At 37.9% G+C, this 22911-nt stretch overlaps 3 protein-coding genes across 3 annotated transcripts in view; 2 read left to right on the plus strand and 1 right to left on the minus strand.

The window, feature by feature from the left end:
- The window catches only part of LOC135693694 (deaminated glutathione amidase), a 47930-nt gene that overhangs the window by 8026 nt on the left and 16993 nt on the right, over positions 1 to 22911 (minus strand). The gene's annotated exons all lie outside the window — the stretch shown is intronic.
- LOC135693617 (diamine oxidase [copper-containing]-like) lies at positions 1147 to 9892 on the plus strand. The gene is made up of 3 exons (XM_089111231.1): positions 1147 to 1980; positions 3335 to 3471; positions 3952 to 9892. The coding sequence occupies exons 1-3, from the start codon at positions 1491 to 1493 to the stop codon at positions 5479 to 5481; spliced, it is 2157 nt and encodes a 718-aa protein (XP_088967357.1). The 5' UTR covers positions 1147 to 1490; the 3' UTR covers positions 5482 to 9892.
- On the plus strand, positions 10974 to 22890 carry LOC135693686 (diamine oxidase [copper-containing]). Its single transcript, XM_065212226.2, is given in 4 exon segments — positions 10974 to 11179; positions 18919 to 19640; positions 20204 to 20308; positions 20808 to 22890. Coding segments are annotated over 4 exon segments (2400 nt in total). The 5' UTR covers positions 10974 to 11136; the 3' UTR covers positions 22338 to 22890.

Raw genomic sequence — 22911 nt, forward strand, 5'->3', positions numbered from 1 at the left:
ACATCAGGTTATTGATTCATACAAACTTTTAAAATTGTAACTGAACTCTTGAGAAACTTTTAAGAATCTCTATGTAGGCCTACTGAAAATCTGACAGTGTTAAGAAACTTTCAATCCCAAACTTGCTCAAATTCTTAGTTACTTATAAGGCATATTTAAATTACAGCTAGACCCCTTCAAGCAAAGTCTCCTTCCGCTTCCGATGTCAAATATTCTAAAATGTATAGAAGAGAAATAAGAAAACATTTACTTTCTTTTTAACATTCATATTATCTGTCACCTGTTTAAAGTCATAATTGCATATATTTATTACAAGCTTAAACTTCAAAATAGTCTTCTTGCCAAGCCAAAGGCCAGAAGAAACTTTCGGTTTGGGCTAAAGCAACAAACTGAAACATAGTATATCAACCAAACAATAGTATTTTCTCCATCTTGGGGGGCTTACTCCCAGCCTCCCTCTAACCTCGGGCATGCTTCTGGCTGAAGTTATTATCAGTCATTTCGCGAAGGCATTGATACTGCTGAGTCAGACGAGACAGAGAGAGGAAAAGAAGAAAGTGAAAGAGGCTTTTTATAGACGACGAGAACGATGATAGCATAAGCTTAGAAGGAAGAGATTTTGCAGAAACTAATGTTTGAAGATTTCAGCTTTTGTTTCAGACAATAAACATTGCGCATGCGTATCATGCAAAAATTGTCGGCATGACAAACTTTCGGATAACTCTAAACTTCGTGCAAAAATATTTTCAAGCTAACATTTGTCAGAAAGTTTGTCACGAAAAATTTTGAACTAAAAGTCTTTAGCCTCGCTTGCAGATTTAAATTTTTGTTTGTGTTGGTACCGCGTCTTTATGCAGGCCTAATTTGGCTTTTTTTCAACGCTGATTTGACCTTGAAGCCGTAACGTCAATTGGCCAAAACCAAAACAGATAGCTAATTGATGTTACGCAGTCAACACGATGTAGCCGTAGTTCCGTATAGAGGGCAACAAAGATAAGAGGTTGCTACCAATTTTCTTAGAGACCATGGGCTCCGACAAAGAATGAAAATTTAAGACCCATAACAAAAGATTTTGAAAAACTCTATTGTTTTGCAAAAAAGTGGGGGGAGGCCAAGCTCCCCCGCCCCCTTCGTCGGAGGCCCTGGAGACAAAGCCTTGTAGATTTCAATTTTTTAAAAAGAGAATGGAAGATTGCTTTTGTGTCTTACTGAAATTTGTCAATGTCGAATTTTGAATTGAACACCAAGAAATTTTAGTAAAAAACAGGATGGTTCTAATATTTTACTCCGAGTTTCACTCTCAATGCGATCATCAGGCAACTCAAGACAATTAATCCAATAGCGTTTAAAAAGTAAATTATTTTCTACAATGTCCTGTCCTTCCAAATATCGATAAACTTATTACTGAAGCTGAAACATTATCATTCACAGGGAATGACAATTCATTCAAAACATTGTCCAGAAAATGGAAGATATGTATCATTCTCCTAATGTTGGTGTGCCTCGTACTGTTGATCGTCGTTATCACATTAGCAGTAAGAAATAACTCGAAGGGAGCAGATAGACACGCGGAAAACGGTGCTGCTACATTATCATCCACATCGTGCACTTCGCCTTTCAAGCAGAACCTTAAAATGGATGGGGACCCCAACATCTTTCAAGATTTAACTGAAGGCGAGCTAACAGCAGTCCACAAATACCTTCAAGAACAAGCATCTCTCAACCTTACAATATTTGAAAAGGCAACATTAAACGACAACTTTGTTTATGGTGTTGAGCTGTTCCTCCCAAACAAGGACGATGTCTTGAAGTACCTTGACAGTGGTGGCTCAAAACCTCAGCGTCGAGCAAGAGCGATTGTTTTTCACGGGAGCGCTAACGAACCGTTCGTCAGAGAATACATCGTTGAAAATCTACCAAAGCCAACCACACATAAAATTCTCAAACTTGACAATCGGAAAGAAAAGATAGACCATTCACGTTCATCGATGCTAAACATATGTTTCCTGTCATAAAAAGAGAAACTGAACAACTTTATCCGTTGCTTAAAGAAAGCTTTGGTAGCTGGATCCACAACTGTTCCGATCATTGCTTACACTGGATCGCTTTTAGTGAACCGGGAAGAGATGTAGTCGGGTAAAGATATAGTTGGGTATGTCTACTGCTAAACAATATGATATAATTCTTCGCGTGAATTTAGGGTGAATCTGATACTATAGGTATCAAATTGTAGATAAGTTATATCAATTTACCTCTGCGTCAAATTTCCAAACAAAAGACCCACAAAACTGATACCGCCCTTTGACAGAAATTTGTTTCCAAAAAGAAAGCCTGATATCCAACCACGTAGCTGTATATGTCGGCTAGGGTGGGCAAACTCGAGCAAGAACCATACCTGAGGGGGACAGGCTTTAAAACAAGAAAACAGATATATAACAAACAGATATACTTGGACTAAATCAAGCTCACAGAATTATATTTATGCCAACATTTCAAAATATAATTTGGAAAGACTGTAGCCGGAGGGGCAAGTTGTTGTCAATATTTTCATTTAGGGGGGAACAGCCCCTCGTGCCCCCTGCAGCTAGATGGATGCTGATATTGGAAAAATTTTGGCCTAGGGACTGTCAGTTTGATAAAGTCCAAGGACTTCTCACCCTTGGAAGGCACATGGTTCAATATTTAGCGTCTTAGATTTTTAAGCTTTTTTAGAATCAAGAGTGGTAAAGAATTGGTACTTAATCCAAATGGGAGCAGCGCGTTGGCAAACCTTGTTCAAAATCTTGCTTAGAATTTTAAAATTTTTACCACATGAGCTGAGGGAACATAGGAAAATTCCTCCATACGTGAAATTTCAGCTATTATAATAATAGGCATGAGGCCAAATAATGGTCTGAAACTTGCTAACGGAATATTAGTTTGCCTTCATTGGCTCCCTAGTTTAAGAACCAAAGCCAAAATACAGTGAATGGTTTTATGGGAAAAAATCTGTACACGAATGAAGGGGGCATGACACCCTACCAATTCTTCATGAGTTTGTTGGCAAATCTTCATTTGGTCCAGAAAACCTTAGTTTGTCGGTCAAATCTTCCACCGGTAGGTTAAATAACACCTAAATTTGTCTCCTCTGACGACCCGTCACCTCTTTAGTCTGGAAAGTCAAACCACGCCACTGGCGATTTTGTCTCAGAAATTTTGTAGCAAATATAACAGGTATTTGATAGTGTTCATTCGGGTAATATATTCAGAATTCATACGTTCTTGAACTACATTTTTTTGACGTTATCATTTCGGTTTACTAACATCTATGACCTTACTAGAAGTAAATGAACAGATGGAATTAATAACCATGTTATTGCAAAACAGGTGCAGTTTAATCGTCGTTTTGATCGGCAGTTTCAATATCTGATGACGGTTCCACTTCAGATGCTCTTTGAATACTCAGATGTAAACAACATAAAAATGGTTGAGGTAGGCAGTCATTCATTTCATTTCTCAGACATCAATAAAGTACTTGTATCAAGAAAGCCACTAATGCAAAAAGAATTGGTAAGATAGCATGACGTAAAATAAAAAATTCAAGTATCATTAAAGCAGACAACCGACAACAAGATTGTAATGACAAACCATGAGAGAGAACCAGCTGATTTTAAGAAAGTAGTTAAACAGGGATTTCTTTTAGTGCTAGATAAAAGAAACCAGAAGTATATCAAGCCCACTTTTAAGCTCTTACAAAAAAGCATAGAATAAAAGAAATCTGTGGGAAACAAATAAACATCAAAAACACTGGGAATGCTCTTTCCTACTTTCAACTTGACCACTAATTTTCTTCATTCTCTCGGCATTTCTCTTGTATCAAGCAAGTATTTTCATTGAACAAACATGAAGAGGCATATTATCAGGTTAATTAGCAAACTAAATGTTTACATCACAATCAACTTCCTATCCTAGGTCGTTTATTACAATCAAAGATTTGAAAGTACAAAGCAACTGATGGCAAAGTATAAAGCTGGGACATTGAAAGTTGTTCACGTTCCCCAGCCAAATAAAACTGAGCTTCTAAGAGCATCAATCAAAAGAAGAGGCCCGAAACAACCATCGGTTCCATTGCGTGGGCCAACATTGGTTGAACCTAATGGGAAAAGATTCTCTGTACAAGGAAACAAAGTTTCTTATATGAACTGGCAACTGGAATATGGGATACGTGCAACTGGAGGCCTGGGCCTCTTTGACGTCAGATTTCAAGGCAAAAGGATAGCATACGAGATAAGCCTTCAAGAAGGCGCAGCATTCTACACGGGATATAGTCCAGTTACCTCAAATAAACATTTCCTTGACTCATCCTGGGGAATGGGCACAATAAATACAAATCTACTGGAGGACATTGATTGCCCATCAACATCAGTATTTATTGACAGTGTCAATTTTATAAAAACAAGTACTCCTGTCAAAAATAAACAGTCAATATGTATATTTGAAACAAACACTGGTACGCCATTATGGAGACATTTTGAGATCGAAATCAACAAGCAGTCAACAAAGATAGATGGGGCGCGCTTTCAAGGAGGAATGGCGGGCCATGCTCTTGTTATAAGAGTCATATCAACTCCGTTTAACTATGATTACATATTCGACTATATATTGCATCAGTCAGGAGTCATTGAGGTACGAGCAACTGCCTCTGGTTACATCCAGCCTGGCTTTGCAACCGAAGAAGAAAAACAGTATGGCTTTGTAAACTTCGTCAATGCTATCGGGACAATACATGATCATTACATGCTTTATAAAGTCGACCTCGATGTCGCTGGTGTAAAAAATAGTTATCAAACTGTCGGTGTAATTGCTCGCAATGTTAGCTATGAATGGGAAGACAATACATACCGAATAAAGAAGCAAATAGTCAAGGAGAAGAAAGCCCGAGATAAAGATGCAGTTTTGAGATACGGTTTTCAAAAACCAAAGTACTATGTTTTTATGAATGAAAATGAAAAAAATGTATATGGAAACCCAAAAGGATACAGGATTGATATTCAAAACAAAGTCAAACAGTTATACACTGATGATTACTACATGACCAAAAGCTGTGCTTGGACCAAGTACCAAATGTCTGTTACGAAGCGTAAAGATCTGGAGCCGTTTGGGTCCTCAATATACAATCAGTTCACGTTCTCAGACCCTGCTGTCAATTTTGATACCATGCTGAATGACAACGAGGCGATCGAGAATGAGGATCTGGTTGCATGGGTCAACATTGGCGGATTACACATTCCAAATACAGAGGACATTCCCCTGACTACTACTGTTGGCAGCTCTTATGGCTTTCTGATCAAACCATTTGGATATTTTGACGAAGACCCAAGCCACGGCTCCACAACCTCTGTTTTAGTTGATAAAGCGGCAGATGGCAAGTACGATATAAAAACTTACGGTACGCCTGAAACGTCGTCTTGTCCTGTTCCAAAGCGAAAAACTTGGATGTAAATTATAGGCATTAACTATGATCATCAGATTTTCTTAAGAAAGTAACTTTATCTTAGTTTAAGGCCTCTATTGCTCAAGTCTTTCTTGTTACCATATTTAACATTAAGGGGATTTTTCATTGAATTTTGACGTTCTGTAGTAACAAGATTTGTTTATTTATTTGTACACCTTTTAACCTCTCTGAGAATTAGATGTTTTTGCGTGGATCTGTCTTGCTCAGTGGTTGACTTATAGCTTTTCTTGGAATAACATTCTCTGGTTATATTTCGTGAAAAGAGCTGTTGTAGGGAGACAATGTATAGGCTTAAAAGGCCCTCATCAAATACTTTGACACATTTGATTTGTTGTTAAAGAAATGCAGATTTAGCTAGGAAAAAACTGCTGTAGTTGCCAGAACAGTAAATTTTACTTAACTTGAGGTTCGTATCAGCAAGCACGTTTTCTTAACGACACTCTTATGAAAAGAAACCTATTTCTGGCACACAGTTCCTTGGTTGACTTTCTACTTTGTATTTAGATACTCTTTGTTATATGATTCCAAAGGAGCCAAAGATCCCCCCCCCCCCAAATTGGTACACGCGGTTTTTTCAAGCTGAAAACCTTTTTTGCATACCTTCAACCTATTCCCCCCCCCCCCTCGATGTTTATAAGGTAAGCTGTCCCTGAAAATTTTATAAGATACTCCAATAATAATGAATTTTACTAAAGGCTCTTCTCAAAGGTGCAAAAAATTTGTTTAACTGCTTTACACCATGCTTTGCTTGTTTCACTTGCAGTAGGGCGCCATGGCATAGAAATGAAAATTGATAGGAAGGACGAAAGTTCAATCTAATAAGCATTTTAATTTTGTTATAAATTAGAACAAGTTCCTGTAATGCTTTCGCCATCTCGCCAACAACTGACTTTTCTTAACATACTACTGACTTGAAGTTTATCCACAACGAAAAGATGATTAAAAGCTAAGAAAAAGCAAAGAGTTCATTGCATTTAGTTAGACACCTCATTGAGTTATTCATGAAAACGAGATGTTGCTCATGGGCTCCGACGCAGGTTGGAAAGTGGAGGGACCAAAAGAAAATATTACAATCATAATAAAAGTTTTTTAAAAAAACCCCATTGTTTTGCAAAAAAGTGAGGGGGCCATGGCCCCCCGGCCCCCTCCTTCGTCGGAGGCCCTGTTGCTGTTATACATCTATGCCACAAGGGTAAGCTGCTTCGAATCGTCTGGAACTTTTTGTTAACTCGACCAATGAGAAAACCACTCTTCAAAATTTATTATCCTATCTAGATGTCTTAACAACTCTTGTCACTTGTTACTGTTTAAAATGATCTACTGTGCAAATCGTATTCATGCGTTTTCAATTTTTAACATGTTTCATTCTTTTTATTTTGAAAGTGAGAGGTTTTCACGGGTTCTTAAAACCTTGTCCTTTTTGCAAAAAGCAATTATACAAAAAGTAGAACAGGGCCGTCGGAAGCGGGGTCATGGGGGATGGAGACCCCAACAATTGCCAAACTGTAGTATTTTCCTTTTTAACAGTGTGATGCTTTTAACAATATGAACTTCGTTCTGACGTCACTGTCGAAGCATGGCATAAATAGATAATTGAGATAAAAAGTCACTCTTGGGTCCTTCTACATCAATTTTTTCGTACCCCAGTTTTTCTATATCGCATATTTTACTGGATAGGCCCCTCTAAGCCTTCCTTTGGCCCAATTTACGGATTTGGCGGCCCTAGGCAGTGGCGGACTGGCTCAGAATTTTTAACCGGCCACAAATACCTGGGGGGCCCAGGTAGTCAAGTTAGAGCGTGGTCAAATTAGGGTGTGGTCAAGTGAGCATTTCATCATAATCGATCAATTTCTAAGCAACATAACATATGTAGCACTAATAGCAAAGTTGAGCTGTTGATTACAAATGGGCGCTGAGTACACTAATTGAAATTTAACATTAAATAATAAAAATTCTGTCTGATTTGGATTTCAGTAATTTTGCACAAGAGACTTTCTCGAAGAAACAAAGTTAAAAGTTATAAGAAAACTAACCTAAGATGCATAAAGAATAGCAAGTTTAAATTACAAAATATCTGAGGTGTGAGGAAGCCATATCTTTTCTGAAACTCAAACTAAAGATGGCAGACCTAAAACTAGCAAACTAGAAAGAAAGGTCAGGGGCGGATTGGCCGGTCGGGCTACCGGGCGATCGCCCGGTGGGCCTTCCAAAAATTGTTGCAATCTTTCTTCATTTTACTATGAAATGGTAACTTGGATTGTTTAGTAGGGGCCCTCTTCTCTTGCCATTACACCTAGACTCTTACGAGATAACTGAATACAGAATAAATATAAATAACACTTAGAGGTATCTTAGTACTTAAAAAACATTTTCCAAGATTTGGGGCCCCATGTAAGCACGCAGTATTCAGGGCCTAGGGCTCACTTTTCCTAATGCAATAATACGATATTTAATGGAAGTTCCAAAATCGGAAAAAATTTCTCATTGGGCCCTCAGTTTCAGTGTTTGCAAGGACAAGACAGATTTTTGAATCAATTTCTAGAAAGGTAGATTACTTTAATGCTAACCAGATAGATTTGACAATATACATCAAAACAGTGGAGGGCTCAGCCCCGCTCCTTGTTTGTGCTTCGATCAGACAAGAATCGTGTAACGCATAGGAAGCTGGAACAAAATTTTTGCTCCAGCACATGTCTACCATTGTAAACTGAAAAAGAAAGGGAGACAAGATGCAACTGGAATGCATTAAAAGCTTTATATTCCTAGAAATGTAGACATAGTTTGACTCTCTACTTTTGAAGATATCTTACTGAGAACATTTTGTTACTGTCTTCTACAGGCTATACAGGGTTTTTTATTGTTGCATTTAGAAATTTGTTTAAAGTTATGTGTGTCGGAAATGTTGCGTTTGTCGCTAAAAGTTGAGATTATGATCTTGGTTATCGGTAATTGTGAACAAAGTATCACCAGGGACGTCATTTCTTGCAATTACTGAGAAAGTTTGAGGAGATTGGCTTTTCTTGAACACATTTCACCGGTCAAAAACTTTCATCTTTAGCGACAAATAAGTGTGCAAGGAAGAGAAAGCTAAAGCCTTAGCATTTTTTACCTGCTCATTCGAGAAGGAAATCTTCGCAGAACATTTTGAAGATGTTGTTTATTTTTGTTGTACTTCACGCCTTTTTCCATTTCCTTCTATTTTTACCCAGTTTTGTTTTGTTTCAGTCCAGATTATCGTAGAGTCAGCTCCTATAATTCTGACTCGCCACATTCGCATCGCTTGAACCTTTTCCAACTAATTCCTCGTTGTTAAACGTTCTTCCTATTCTGACGCTTGAAGGTTTATTATAAAACCAACTCCAACTTCTTTCCCATTGTTATGTCAAAATCAAGTCTCTTTGAACCATGGAAATTATTGTAAAAGAAAGCTAACAGGCATTGCCTAGGATCCTCCTTTTGTCAAACTTGATGTTGTAAATATGTTTGATGTATTTTCTGGCCATCCCTGTAATGTCATATTTTCAAACTATTTCTTGAGTTCGGCCAAAATTTCTAACCATGGTGGTGACCTTAACAGTGAAAGCGACGCGGGCCCAAATAAAGGATTGTAGAACCCCCAAGAATGATTACACTGGGTTGTCCAAAAGGACAAATTGCAACTCTGGCCACTTTTGATATTCTGAGCATGCATTAGCCTCTTTCTCGAGCAGGGTTGCCTTGATTTGAAATCTAGCATAAATTTTTGCAAATCTACCACAATCTTATGACAAATTTGGCGTAATTCTTAAAATTGAGATCTGGTGCGTGGTTTCTGCATTACAAACAAGATGGGGGTAAATATCATGCTTTCAAACTGGGCGAAAAGAGAATAAGAAGAAACAAGCACAATTTGTACATCAGTGAGAGAAGAGCTTATTTGCCATCTGTAACGAGGTTTTCGTTTATAGCATCAAAACTTTTTGAAGAGATTTGATGGCAAAGAATTTGATGGGCTGAATGCAGTTTAGAACTTTCCATAAGTAAAAGAGACTTGTAAAAGCTTCACCCAGCTTTTGTCCCGGACAAAATATTTCATTAAATCATGCATTAAATTTTAAGAAATAAACGACTAAGATCGCAGAGATCTGAGACTTGTTCTCAGAGGAATTCTACCAGATGAGACAATGGCTCGGATTCTCGCAGCAAACTAATTCTGTCGATGTAGGGAGGCTGATTTCCACCCACCCACAACAAGATAGAAGCAGGTGGGGAAAGCAGCACAGCTCCAGAGAAATTTAACAAACAGATAAATATTGCAATGAATATGCTTGATTTCGCAAGTTTCGAGTTTCGAGAAAAGCTGCAAAGATATGGCCCATAAAAAACCAAAAAACACCATAGTCTGGGATGCTCATAAATGAAAAGGCAATTCAGATTCATGGTTTGATGGCCAAATTTCTCCATTTTAGCAGTTTCTCAAAACCCCTTGGCCGTCATAAATTAATTTGGCCGAAGAAGCAAAATTTGGCTGAATTCTGGCAGCATGTTGCAAAAAGCAACGAAAATGAAAAGAAAACAAACATTTTTGCACAAATAATATTCAAAACTTTATAATTTCAAAATAATTTCAAAATTGCAAATGATGAATGATGAAACAAAGTAAAAGATAACAGACAGTTTTAGATAAAAGCAAGTGAAAACTTTTGTAAGCTACAAAGCAAATTTTGATCACGTTATCACTCCCAAAAATTAGCAAAAATTTAGCTTTTTTATACTGCTTTTAACTGGCTACATTTGGCTGCCAACCACAAAATATGTGGCTGCCAACCATTCAAAACAACTGGCAAAATCCTGAAGGTCACAATTTACTCCCTAAATGAAACCACAGATACTGGTGTAAAGTGTTTGCATTTGGTAACGATAGACAATGGGTCAATGAAACCAGATTATTCGGTAAACGAATCTTTAAGACGATGCAGCAACCCCCGTTGAAGTATCATTCGCATCGCATTATCTTAATGCTATGGCTTTAGTCAAAGAAAAAGTTAACGCCGAGTTTGTTACTGAATCACTCCTTACTTTTTTGCTAACTGGCAAAAATTTAAGTGAACTCTACAATTAATGCCGGGCAGATTAACTGAACCTGGTTCTATAAAAAATCAAAAATTTCAGAAAATTCCATCATATTAAAAAGTCAAAAGACATTCTCTTTTAGCTTCGACCCAATTCGTTTTATAACCACATGCTATGACGTTTATTCGACCTCAGTTTTGTAATCCATGATATTTATTATTCGTAATGGGACATCTTAAGGCCCCACATTCCTAAAATTGGGCCTTTTTTCTGGAAAGATGGGGCCCTTTTTGCCAGATTTTAAAGGGGGCCCACCGGCCACGGGCCGATGGGCCGGTGGGCCACTTCGCCACTGGCCCTTAGGCCCCGCAAAATATGACCCTCTATTATGCTTTTGTCCCTTGTTCAACACGATGTGGCTGGTGTGTTAGCTTTGTTTGAAGTCCCTTTGAGACGTGCAACAGCTGCTGTTCCAGTCCAACGTGGTTCTAGTAACACCGTCCTTCTGTTGATCGGGTTATCTCGGAATTCGTTTGAGTGCACCGTTGCCTGGAGAGAAGCTTCGAGGCAAATGAACGAACCAAGTCGTCATGGAAAAACAAAAGATATTCCGAGATGAAACGCAACAAAAAGGTACGAGCATTCAATTTTACATTTCACAGTCCCTCTAGCAAACGCTTTGAAATTATCTTGACACTAATCTATCTGTATCAGCAGTTACCAATATTTGGTTATTATCCCATTCATAAAAATATCGAACTGGTAATACATTGCAAATAAGGTACTCATTCCTTGTACATAAAAAGGAAATTTGGCTGATAGAACTACAGATGTGATGGAGATATAACCAGGGGCGGATGCAGACAGAAATCTGACATTCGCAAAGTTTCGACCACGCCTATATGACCACGCCCAAAAAAAAATCAGTCACATTTTACTATAGTCTCAGAATCGAAGTTTTCCACTTAAAGATGTATTTTTCCTTATATTAAGTTTTAGGATTAGGAAACAGAAAATGTTGAGGCTCAAAGGTTGAGAAATTTAAGGATAAATATTAAGAATAACAGCCAGGTCTGGATTTCATTGACAATTTGGCATTTTACTTATTGAGTGAACAAGAAAAGAGATCTCTGGAAAAATTTTGAGAAACACTCATCAAGTTTTTGTTGTGTTGGCATGTTTTGTTTCCTACATGGCTTTTGCGATGGAAAAACAGCAGCAAAGATTTGAAATGTCCTCTTAATAATGATTTAATGGCAAGTCTAGGCACAGAACCACAAATTGTCAAGAACAAAGAGGATGAGCTAAAATAAGGGTATATTAGATGTGTGTATCACCCCTTCTCAGGGAGAAAAACTCATGAAAAACATTTTATGTCACTCACTTAAAAAACAGCCATTTAAAGAAAGGAATCTTAGTTCTATTTATACAATGATATTATTTAACAATCAAATACTGTGTTTAGTGTAGAAATTTTCAATGCAATATCCACCCAAATGTTTGACTTCAACACCAAGTACCTTAGGGGCTCAGAGCTTTTCTGTTATTTATTTTGTGCATTCACCTTTCTATCTAAACTGCTGTGTGATGTGCCTTAAACATGGCCAAAAATACCAGTTAGGTCAATACACATCATACAATTTTAGTATTTTCAGGTGTTGGTAAAACAGCAAATGTAACAGAATTTAAAACAATTCATTTTCTTTCCACAACAAGAACATCATAAATATATATTATATACAAATTTTAAATGTACATCAAACAAAGTCAGTAATGGCAAAAAAATAAGGCAAACATGGTAACTTTTACTATATGGATTTATATGAGATATTTACTTGGCAGAACCAACTTGCTGTGAATTTCTTATTAATAATGTAGTAATTCCCCCATTAGGATCATTCCATTGATTGCACTTATTTACTACCCATATTTACATTTATTTACACACACAATTACATAGAAAAGAAAACTGTCAGTCACTTGCAAATTCATAAACAAAAATTAATGAATCTTAAGGGTATTTCAGAACCAAAAGTTTCAAATGGTATACTCTTATAGTGTGGAAACCACAAATAATTTTACTAGTTTTAGAGGTTAAACTCGTGAAAAGGGTTACCATATTTACGGCATGACCAGACAAATAAAATCAAAATACTATTACAATTTCTCATTTACAAATATGGCAGTCTAGATTTTTCCAAAACTGACAGCATAAAATTAACAAGAAAAGAATACGCCGTAGGAAATGCAATATCTTATTCAAAAACAAATCCCCAGCACAGTCAAACTATTTACAGGTTTGTGATAATAACAACATCTATCAATAAAAAATATCTAGAACTCTAAAATTCAGCATATTCAAATTCATCAAGATATTTATAGAACAGCATCATTCGTCAGAATGCTACATCATCATTATCAAGATGTACCTGACTTGAACCCTAAAAGTTCTGATTGAAAGCCTGCATAAAAATGGCTATTTACCTTAAAATGCAACACGTATTTTTCAAAATATTATTTGAGTCTGAATCTCTGTCTAAATAACGTCCTCCATCATGAAAATGAAAACATAGGCAAAATTTTGGTTCAACAATTTTAGGTCCAACTGAACTGTCCTCGCATATTGCCATCTATCAAATTCCATCCATCAACCAAAATCTTCGACAAACTTTGAACATCTTCATAAGAAATCCGCTGATTCAAATTAAAAATCATCTTATATTTGACTCCTTTCACTCCCTCTGAAGTACAATTGCTCCTCTTCTGCAAGCAAATATCTCCACAGCTTTCCAACAACAATCATGGCGGTTGATGTGGAAGCGAGGTTTCAATCTGCTCTCTTTCCAAGGTTCTCTCCCTCAACTGGCTACCGAACATAGTTCGCATCTACCTTCGCCACATTCGCAAAAAAATTTCCCATATACATTTCCTATTGGTTTTCAGATGGCTAAATAACATATCTTGACTGACATTCGCACAAATTTTTGGCATACATTTTTCAGTACTACTTCATTTGCGCACGCATGCCTAATATATTATAATTCCATTCGACATTCGCATCAAACCTTATTGGTGCTCTGTGAATTTATGCGTAAAAGGGGGAGCCCTCTTTCGAATATATCATATCTAAATCACGAAAACGAGGGAATAAAACCTAAAAAGTAAACAACAAGGTGACATCATAGCAACTAGGGCAGGAAACAAAACTTTTATTTCTTGTATTCTGTGGACCTTTTTTTTATTATCTGGCCATTTCTAGTACAATATTCACAATGCTAAAATGTATTAACAGACAATTACAAAAAGACATGTGGAAATCTGACATTCGCCAGTGCGAATGTTGCGAATGTCTGGATCCGCCCCTGGATATAACAACGCATAGGTTCAAAACAGAACAGAACGACATCCTACCCACACAACTTTCTGTCATATGAAACTTCCCGGGGGGTAACGCTTATGTGTAGTTGAACGGGGTCATGCCACCCAGATGGGTGGGTTGAATTTTTTAAAAATCCCAAAATATGGGTCTCCGAAATGCCCTTAAAAAATGCATTGATTCCCATGAAAATGGATTAGCTTCACTTTCGAGAACCCCTAATTTCGTGTTTATACAAAATCCTTTTTGACTAAAGTGATGTTTGCTACGTAATTTATTTAATCAGTTGTAGTTCGTCATTTTTCAGTCTTTCAGGGAACGCTATCCTAAAAATATGAGATCTAGCAAACAGTGGCGGCCTGGCCCTTTTCGCCTGGGGGGCAGCATCAAAAAAGACTAACAGTATCGTCTTTTTCTGAGAATATTGGCAGTACAGTGTAGCATGTGCTTCCCGGAACTGATTGTTATTGTATGTAATTTAATAATGTCATCGTCTCTATCTGAATCTTTGTACTCTGTTGTTTGCACAGTATGTCTGTTGTTCTGTCTTGATGTGTTGATTAACAAACTGTGATGTTGTATAGAATGATTAGATCTAGATTGTAAAGATCAGTTGTTGGATTGAATATGAACATATGAACATATGAACTTGTATTTGTCTTCCTCGCTACAACAGGGGCGGTGCCAAGAAATTCAAAGTGGGGGGGGGGGGGGCTCGAGTTAATAGCTTTATTTGACTAAAAAACCTACATTGGGAAGTTCCGGCGAGAGGTTGTCGGATGCCCTTGGTATAACTACGATACTTGGAATAAAAGAGGCTTTCTTGCGAGCGGAGCGAGCAGAATATTTTTTGCGACCACGCCCTTTAGATTGGCTTAAAAAACATTTCAAAATATTTCTTGCAGTCATTTACTTGAAATCGTCTAAAAGTTTTGCTATTTTTAGGGCATCCTTTTAGCACGTTTGATTAATTCCAATCTTAAAATGGATTTCATTACTTTGTAATAAGGAAGAGAATCCATCTTATCTTTGTATCGTCGAGACAAATTGGTCCTTTCGTGAGAAATGAAGCAATGAGACAAAATCTACAGACCCCCACATGACCAGGTCTCTGAAGGCCGCAGAGCCAAAAAGACTCATCGAAAATCAAAATTTTCCCTGGAAGGGGGGCATGAGTCCGGCACCCTAAACACAGACTGTCCCCCAACACCCTAAACACAGTCTGTGTGCACTATGAGTGCTGTGTTCTCCACACGAAAGAATTTAACTATGTAAGTTTCCTGACAATCCTCTAAAAAATTGATTAATTTTTCTGCCTTGCGAACAGTACAAACGTTTTGTCTGGATAATACAGTACTGAAGGGGCACAAAGACGTGCCCTTGAAGTTGGAATGTTCTAGGGGGTATGGGTTTGAATTTTATGGCGTCTTTTTTGTCTTTGCCCCCTAGAGAACTAATAACCTGACAAGTCGGCCTTATCAAACTTTCTTTGAGTTTTCGGCGCCCTATACAAGCTTTGGCGCCCCTATAAAAATGTCAGCTGGGGGGCCCTGCCCCCCCGGCCCCCCTGCCAGGCCGCCACTGCTAGCAAAACATGATACCTCTCCGGATTGTTCGTGTCCAGGGAGGGTCATATTGGTCTGGGCAAAAAGAATTAATTTGAGGCTTTAAGCAGCTGTTTCGTTTGTTATTCCTCTGCCTTAATTGTCTATAAGGAAGCACCGTTTTGTCGATCATTTCCTTTGAGACCTTTGCGTTTACTTCGTAACGTAAAACAAAGAAAGAAAGGTGTCAAAAAAGTTCAACCCAATGGTGTTCTTTATTGCAGTTTGAATCGCTTTTGATAGTGCCATAAAAATAAATTGAACTTAAAACATTTATGCATATCGTCTGGATTTAGAAGGCCAAAGACCTTAGATTTAAAAGGCCTTACAATTTTTGATAGCAAAAATAATTTTTTAACAGCATTAAATTTGCCATTTTGCATTCTATCTTTGCGCATTATTGAGTCCCTCATTTTATCCTTTAAATCTACTTGCTGAAAGTATATATTTATTTGTCGTCCGTGAAGCAGCTCTGCTGCCATGGTCTCTTAATAATTTCATTGGAATTTGTTCAGCTTCTGTCGTGGCCTGCAAAAAATCGCGCGCTGCAAAAATGCATTGAAAATGTGTCAACAGGGGCGTACCTACCGGGGGGTTTGCAGGTGGTACACCCCCCCCCCCCCCACTTTTGGAAAGTTGGTCGGTAAATTTTACGGATAGTCAGTAAATGTTATGGATTGTCGGTAGATGCGTATCTTGACTTTATATAGTATATTGGTGTGTATACATTAACTAGCAAGAGTTAAATTTTGGTCGGTGAATTCACCAGTTTACACCCCCTCCCCCCACTCCAAATCGTCAAGGTACGCCCCTGTGTGTCAATCAACAATAGGCAGGATCAACGCCAAACGGCAAGGGGCAATCTAACGTAAAATAATATGATATGATTAGCTAAAAGTTTCAAAAGATTGTCTAATTCGCCCGGCGAGGCCGGCAGGGTTTTCGCTTGCCATTTCCTAAAACAAATTGCAATCGAGGCTTGCAACCTCAGGGGTCATATTGGTCCTGTTGGGGTTATTTCGGTCTGGGAGTCATATTGGTCTGGAGAGTCATATTGGTCTGCAACATTAACATTAATGTTTATGTTTAAATTGCTTGTATGTAGTGGAATTTTGAAATAAAAACTAAACTGAACTGAACAGGCCTCATTTGCCAACAAAGTGAATGAGACAGCCTTAATTTGCTGAAAAATTTGAATATTCACCGAAAAAGCACCTACACATTGCTAAAAATCCTCGATTTTGAGAAAAAACGTTGTTCAAAATTGCATTTTGCAGAAGCTCAGCCTCAGCTTGTTCTTAATTTGTTCTTAACTTTTGATGAATTTTGAGGCCCGTGTTCTTATAGAATTGTTCTTATAAAAAAGAGTGTAGTTTAATAAATCAGTTGTAGTTCGTCTTTCTTTCAGTCTCTTCCATGCCACTTAAAGTTGATTCCATAAGCCTTAGAACTGGGTAATTTTGATATATTTTGGGCAGCACTCTCCCGTCATTCTTTGGCTCAAGAAACCCCCCTCCCCCCCTCCGGGTGGATAGCTAAAGCTTGTAAAAGCGCTAGTTTGGACTTCGTTAAACAAAGTTTCGTTTGTTTTGTTATTTGTAACCTTAGTTATTTATCAATTTTCGCACTTGAAATTGTCAGGGGCGTACCGAAGAAGGGAAATCGTGTTAGCTTAATGAGATAGTTGACCGACAGAAAGCACTGTTACAGTCAGAATAGAAAACAGTGGCGTAGCCAGCCTAATGACATTTGTCATACCCTTCCCTCTTTGTTGAAAATTTCGAAGTTGCGGTCAGGTTTTGCCACACCCAACTGTTGAACAGATGAGTTCTCTTTAAATTAAAAAAAACTGAGGCGTAGTTTAGACAGCGCGTTATGAGCGCAGCGAATAAAATTCAATTAGATGCGCTCAAAATGCGTCCGTGGAGCGCTTCAATTTATTGTTTGCTTTTAGACAGCGAAGCGAATTGAATTGATTCATATTTTGATTCATATTTGAATTCAATTATTTGCTTCGCTCTCGGATTTAGTCAGCGAATTAAAATCGCATTAAATTGACACTCACAATATTTTATGGTCAATAATTTAATTTGCTGCGCCCATAAAGCGCTGTCTAAACTACGCCTGAGACGCATAACTTAAAGGGCCTCTCCAGCCAAAAAATTTTTTTTATTGACTAAAAAGTTAGCACCTGGTGCGTGTATTATGGCAAAGTCGTTGTTTTTGCATCTAAATCTACAGCAGGAGCTTTTTAGGATCGAAAAATATTAAATGTTTACAATCATTCTAAGTCTGCGGGTCGGAATGTATCCATGCTGTGTCACGCCTTTTTTTTGATCACCTGTGTAGGCCACTTCAGTTGTTCTCCAGAAACGATGAACAACTAAAGGCTTCAGAATTGGTGTCTGAAATGCTCAAACTAAAAGCCGGTGGAACAGAACTGCCTACAGATGGAGAGTACCATCACTTGCAGTGTTCAATTTGCGAATCGCTGTCGTTCGATTCGGTTTGAGGCGAGACTAACGAAATGCACAGTGACGTCAAAATTGCGTCACAGTGTCACCAAACCCAAAATTTTTTGTCGGTTAATTCAATTCAATTATCGAAATGCAAGGGCTTATATCTCACAAACTGTAAAAAATATCGAAAAACAAATCACGAATTCGTGATCAGCTGGTTCAACTTCCTAAGATTAGCCAATAAAATGCAAGTGCAAAATTTGGCTGGAGAGGCCCTTTAAGATACAATGCAATGTAAAATACCAGAAGTGTTTATTCTGCTGGAATGAGAAATGTCCAGACGAAACTTTGGTATACGAGCTTTTTTAGTAAACAAATAACTTACAACCTTGAATGAGTTCGTGTCATAGCAGTAAGACTGTTTTGAGTTGTTGGTCGACTTCAGAAAAATTTCTTAAAATTTGCAAACAGAACTGTAGACAATGCCGTCAGAACGAAATTAATTTTTAGGAGGGGCTGCCTAATGTATTGGTTCCTATTCAGTACACTGTTATAAAGGAAATTAACTACAGTTTTGAGAATTATTGGGGGCTCCAACCCGCCCCCCAGCTCGAGCCACCCCCAAGCACCCCTCTCCCGCCCCCCGCTTCCGACGGCCCTGCGTAGGAAAAACATAAAAGCAATACTGCCAAAGTTAAGTAGATGAATTGTCTTTCATGCTCGTTTGCTCTTTTAACAAAATATCTTTCATAATGATGGATTTAAACTGTTCATCGAATTGACTGGTCTTGCATTGAAGTCAAAGAGTTAACGCATTCAACGGATTTTGAATGTCACTCCAAAAATCTTTTTCATCAAAAAGTAAATAATTTTCTACTACATCTTCTGCTTCCATTGATAAACTATACTAATTATTCACTTTATAATCCACAGGGAACGACAATTCATTCAAAACACTGTCCAGAAAATGGAAGATATGTATCATTCTCCTATTTTTGGTGTGCCTCGTATTGTTGATCGTCGTTATCACATTAGCAGTAAGAAATAACTCGAAGGGAACAGATAGACACTCGGCAAACCGTGCTTCTACATCGTGCACTTCGCCTTTCAAGCAGAACCTTAAAATGGATGGGGAGCCCAACATCTTTCAAGATTTAACTGAAGGCGAGCTAACAGCAGTCCACAAATACCTTCAAGAACAAGCATCTCTCAACCTTACAATATTTGAAAAGGCAACATTAAACGACAACTTTGTTTATGGTGTTGAGCTGTTCCTCCCAAACAAGGACGATGTCTTGAAGTACCTTGACAGTGGTGGCTCAAAACCTCAGCGTCGAGCAAGAGCGATTGTTTTTCACGGGAGCGCTAACGAACCGTTCGTCAGAGAATACATCGTTGAAAATCTACCAAAGCCAACCACACATTAAATTCTCAAACTTGACAATCGGAAAGAAAAGATTCCGTACTACGGTAGACCATTCACGTTCATCGATGCTAAACATATGTTTCCTGTCATAAAAAGAGAAACTGAACAACTTTATCCGTTGCTTAAAGAAAGCTTTGGCAGCTGGATCCACAATTGTTCGGACCATTGCTTACATTGGTTCGCTATTGGTGAACCAGGGAAAAACGAAGTTGGAAAAAGATACAGCTGGGTATGTTAACTGCTAAATTTGTCAGTTCTTCTCTTCGTGAGTTTAGGGTGAAAATGGTAGAATGGGTACAGTCAGGCCAACCAAGGAGGGCGGATTCCCCAAAAATTCGAGCTGAGAGGGGACCAAAAATTAGTTCCCTTGTAAGTTAGTTCCTTGCAATAACCATCACAGTTCTCAATACCTGATCATAATGAGTCTTTTTTCGTAACTTACATTGATTCTTCATTCTGGATTTGTCTGCAAACAAATGAATCTACGAATTTCTTATGATTTTATTCTCGTTATCTGCGCAGTCTTAGGGTTTTAACCCAAAATCTTACGGCTGGACACAACCGTAGTTTGACAGGTATGGATTTCTACAACATTACCAAATTGAAAATTGATAATGTTTGGTAGAATTAGGAAATTCTGTTCAGAACTGGAGAATGATAAAAGTTTTGCATTTGTTTGGTATAGTCACCAATAGCGGGTGAGCATTTTGTTCTCGTGGAGCCCAATGCACTTATTGCTTCATTACATTTAAAGCAAATAAATACGTGATAACCTTTTTTACCTCAAAATAGGTGATGTTTAACCGTCGTTATGATCGGCAGTTGCAGTATCTTATGTTGGTTCCGCTTCAAATGCTCTTTGAATACTCAGATGTTAACAACATGAAACTGATTGAGGTAGGCATTCATTCACTTCATTTCTCAGACAAGTATAAAAAACTTATTATAAAGAAATCGAACATAGAAAAAAGGGATAAAGTATCATAATAATGACATATAGAAAGAGCAGCAAGCAATATAGAAATAACAAAACTGTACTGGGTGAATACTGAGAAAATATATCAAATGGGAAAGCTAAAGAACGAAAGTCATACGACTTTTATCAAATGTTGAAGGGAGAAAAGAAAGCAGAAGCTTTAACTATTGACCATTCTGTCGAAATAAAATGCAAATTAGCAAAATATCAACAAGCACTGAGACACTTTCTTGGCCTCCACTAAGTATCTAACTGAAATAAAGTGCGTATAAAGCACGGAAATCGTTTAGAAATAGATTCCTAGATTCAACTTTTGAACTCCTTTCGTCTTTTCTTTTCTACGTAGCCCTTTAATTTTTATTCAATTACCTGGTTTATCAGCATACTAGAAATTTACATGACAATCAACCTCTGTTCTAGGTCGTTTATTACAATCAAAAATTTCAAAGTACAAGGCAACTGATGGCAAAGTATATAGCCGGGACATTGAAAGTTGTTCACGTTCCCCAGCCAAATAAAACTGAGCTTCTAAGAACATCCATCAAAAGAAGAGGCCCGAAACAACCATCGGTTCCATTGCGTGGCCCAACACTGGTTGAACCTAATGGAAAAAGATTCTCTGTACAGGGAAACAAAGTTTCTTATATGAACTGGCAACTGGAATATGGGATACGTGCAACTGGAGGCCTGGGCCTCTTTGACGTCAGATTTCAAGGCAAAAGGATAGCATACGAGATAAGCCTTCAAGAAGGTACCGCTTTTTACTCAGGATTTAGTCCACTTACGTCGAATAGACATTACATTGACTCCACGTGGGGAATGGGCACAAGCAATACTTATCTAATGGAGGACATTGATTGCCCATCAACGTCAGTATTTATTGACAGTACCCATTTTATAAAAACAAGTACTCCTGTCAAAAATAAACAGTCAATATGTATATTTGAAACAAACACTGGTACGCCATTATGGAGACATTTTGAGATCGAAATCAACAAGCAGTCAACAAAGATAGATGGAGCGCGCTTTCAAGGAGGAATGGCGGGCCATGCTCTTGTTATAAGAGTCATATCAACTCCGTTTAATTATGATTACATATTCGACTATATATTGCACCAGTCAGGAGTCATTGAGGTACGAGCAACTGCCTCTGGTTACATCCAGCCTGGCTTTGCAACCGAAGAAGAAAAACAGTATGGCTTTGTAAACTTCGTCAATGCTATCGGGACAATACATGATCATTACATGCTTTATAAAGTCGACCTAGATGTCGCTGGTGTAAAAAATAGTTATCAAACTGTTGATGTAATTGCTCGCAATGTTAGCTATGAATGGGAAGACAATACATACCGAATAAAGAAGCAAATAGTCAAGGAGAAGAAAGCCCGAGAGAAAGATGCAGTTTTGAGATACGATTTTCAAAAACCAAAGTACTATGTTTTTATGAATGAAAATGAAAAAAATGCATATGGAAACTCAAAAGGATACAGGATTGACATTCAAAACAAAGTCAAACAGTTATACACTGATGATTACTATATTACCAAAAGCTGTGCTTGGACCAAGTACCAAATGTCTGTTACGAAGCGTAAAGATCTGGAGCCGTTTGGATCCTCAATATACAACCAGTTCACGTTCTCAGACCCTGCTGTCAATTTTGATACCATGCTGAATGACAACGAGGCGATCGAGAATGAGGATCTGGTTGCATGGGTCAACATTGGCGGATTGCACATTCCAAATACAGAGGACATTCCCCTGACTACTACAGTTGGCAGCTCTTATGGCTTCCTGATCAAACCATTTGGATATTTTGACGAAGACCCAAGCCACGGCTCCACAACCTCTGTTTTAGTTGATAAAGCGGCAGATGGCAAGTACGATATAAAGACCTACGGTACGCCTGAAACGTCGTCTTGCCCTGTTCCAAAGCGAAAAACTTGGATGTAAATTATAGGCATGAACTATGATCATCATTTTTTCTATACAAAGGGACATTATCCTAGTTTTTAATCCTAGTTTATGAAGTATTTTCTCGTCACCATAGTTGGCATTAAGGGTATCTGCTTCTAATTTTGACGCTTTGCAGTAGCATTAGGCTTGTTTACTGACTTTTTCACCTTGTAACATTTGGACCAAATGGATGGCAGATCAACTACCAGAAAGAGAGAGAGCAAAGGTATCAGAGCAAGCATTGTTGAAAATAACAAGGGGATTGGAAGTTATAGAGAACCATGATCGCCTACGTCCTCACAGGGCACGGTAATTCTTGGGATAACAATCTCTGATTTATACTCTATGGAATCTCTGAAAAGCGAATTGTCATTTGAGATACACTTTCCCATGAACATGATTTGTTATCAGTTATTTGGAGAGAATGTGTGAGCTTAAAAGGCTCTAATGCTTTGTACCATTTTGTTTGTTGTCAATGTGTTTGAAATACAAATTTAACCAGAAAATATCAATTAACATCTGCAGTTGCAACAACAGTAACTTTTTCTAAGCTGGAGGTTCTTTTTCTGGC

The sequence above is a fragment of the Rhopilema esculentum genome, chromosome 11, assembly GCF_057945365.1.
Source record: "Rhopilema esculentum isolate cy_ngs chromosome 11, ASM5794536v1, whole genome shotgun sequence".
Lineage (NCBI taxonomy): Eukaryota > Metazoa > Cnidaria > Scyphozoa > Rhizostomeae > Rhizostomatidae > Rhopilema > Rhopilema esculentum.